The sequence below is a fragment of the Pteropus alecto genome, unplaced genomic scaffold (assembly GCF_000325575.1).
Source record: "Pteropus alecto unplaced genomic scaffold, ASM32557v1 scaffold61, whole genome shotgun sequence".
Lineage (NCBI taxonomy): Eukaryota > Metazoa > Chordata > Mammalia > Chiroptera > Pteropodidae > Pteropus > Pteropus alecto.
In genome coordinates, this window is record NW_006434835.1 from 11,674,486 (window position 1) to 11,675,185 (window position 700).

The following is a 700-nucleotide window of genomic DNA, read 5'->3' on the forward strand; positions in this document are numbered from 1 at the left end:
GGCGCGGGCCGGCCACGGGCGCAGGGGCCGGAGCCGCTGTAGCCGCAAGCCGCTGCACGTGGACTTTAAGGAGCTGGGCTGGGACGACTGGATCATCGCGCCGCTGGACTACGAGGCGTACCACTGTGAGGGCGTTTGCGACTTCCCACTGCGCTCGCACCTTGAGCCCACCAACCACGCCATCATTCAGACACTGCTCAACTCCATGGCGCCCGATGCGGCGCCGGCCTCCTGCTGCGTGCCCGCGCGCCTCAGCCCGATCAGCATTCTCTACATCGACGCTGCCAATAACGTGGTCTACAAGCAGTACGAGGACATGGTGGTGGAGGCGTGCGGCTGCAGGTAGCATGCGGGCCGGGCCGAGCCTGGGAGGGGCAGCCGCGCCGCCGCCGAGGACCCCCTGCTGAAGAGCAGCTTCGGGCCGGGCCTGTCACCCAGCGTGGGTGCGCGGCGGGACTCTGGCCCGGTGCCAGCACGGAGGAGGGAGAGCGCACGTTCGGTCACACCGGCATTCACACCCACACACTCGTTCACTCTTGCACACGTTTGCCGTGGACTGCATCGGAGAGCCCTGGAAGAGATGCTAGCGAATGTCACAGCCATGTGCACTCTGCAAACAGCACTATTTGCGCCCATTACCCGCTTTGGGGAGAAGATGGTGTTTGTATTAATGTTACAACAACAGCCACTAAATCGGGTG

General features: G+C 64.3%; 1 protein-coding gene across 1 annotated transcript in view; it reads left to right on the forward strand.

Annotated features, from left to right (window-relative positions):
- GDF7 (growth differentiation factor 7) overlaps positions 1-346 on the forward strand; it is a 6,548-nt gene extending 6,202 nt beyond the window's left edge. Inside the window, exon 6 of the mRNA XM_015588138.1 lies at positions 2-346. Coding sequence (XP_015443624.1) covers positions 2-346 — 345 coding nt within the window. The remainder of the gene's footprint in view (position 1) is intronic.
- The last annotated feature ends 354 nt before the right edge of the window (positions 347-700 follow it).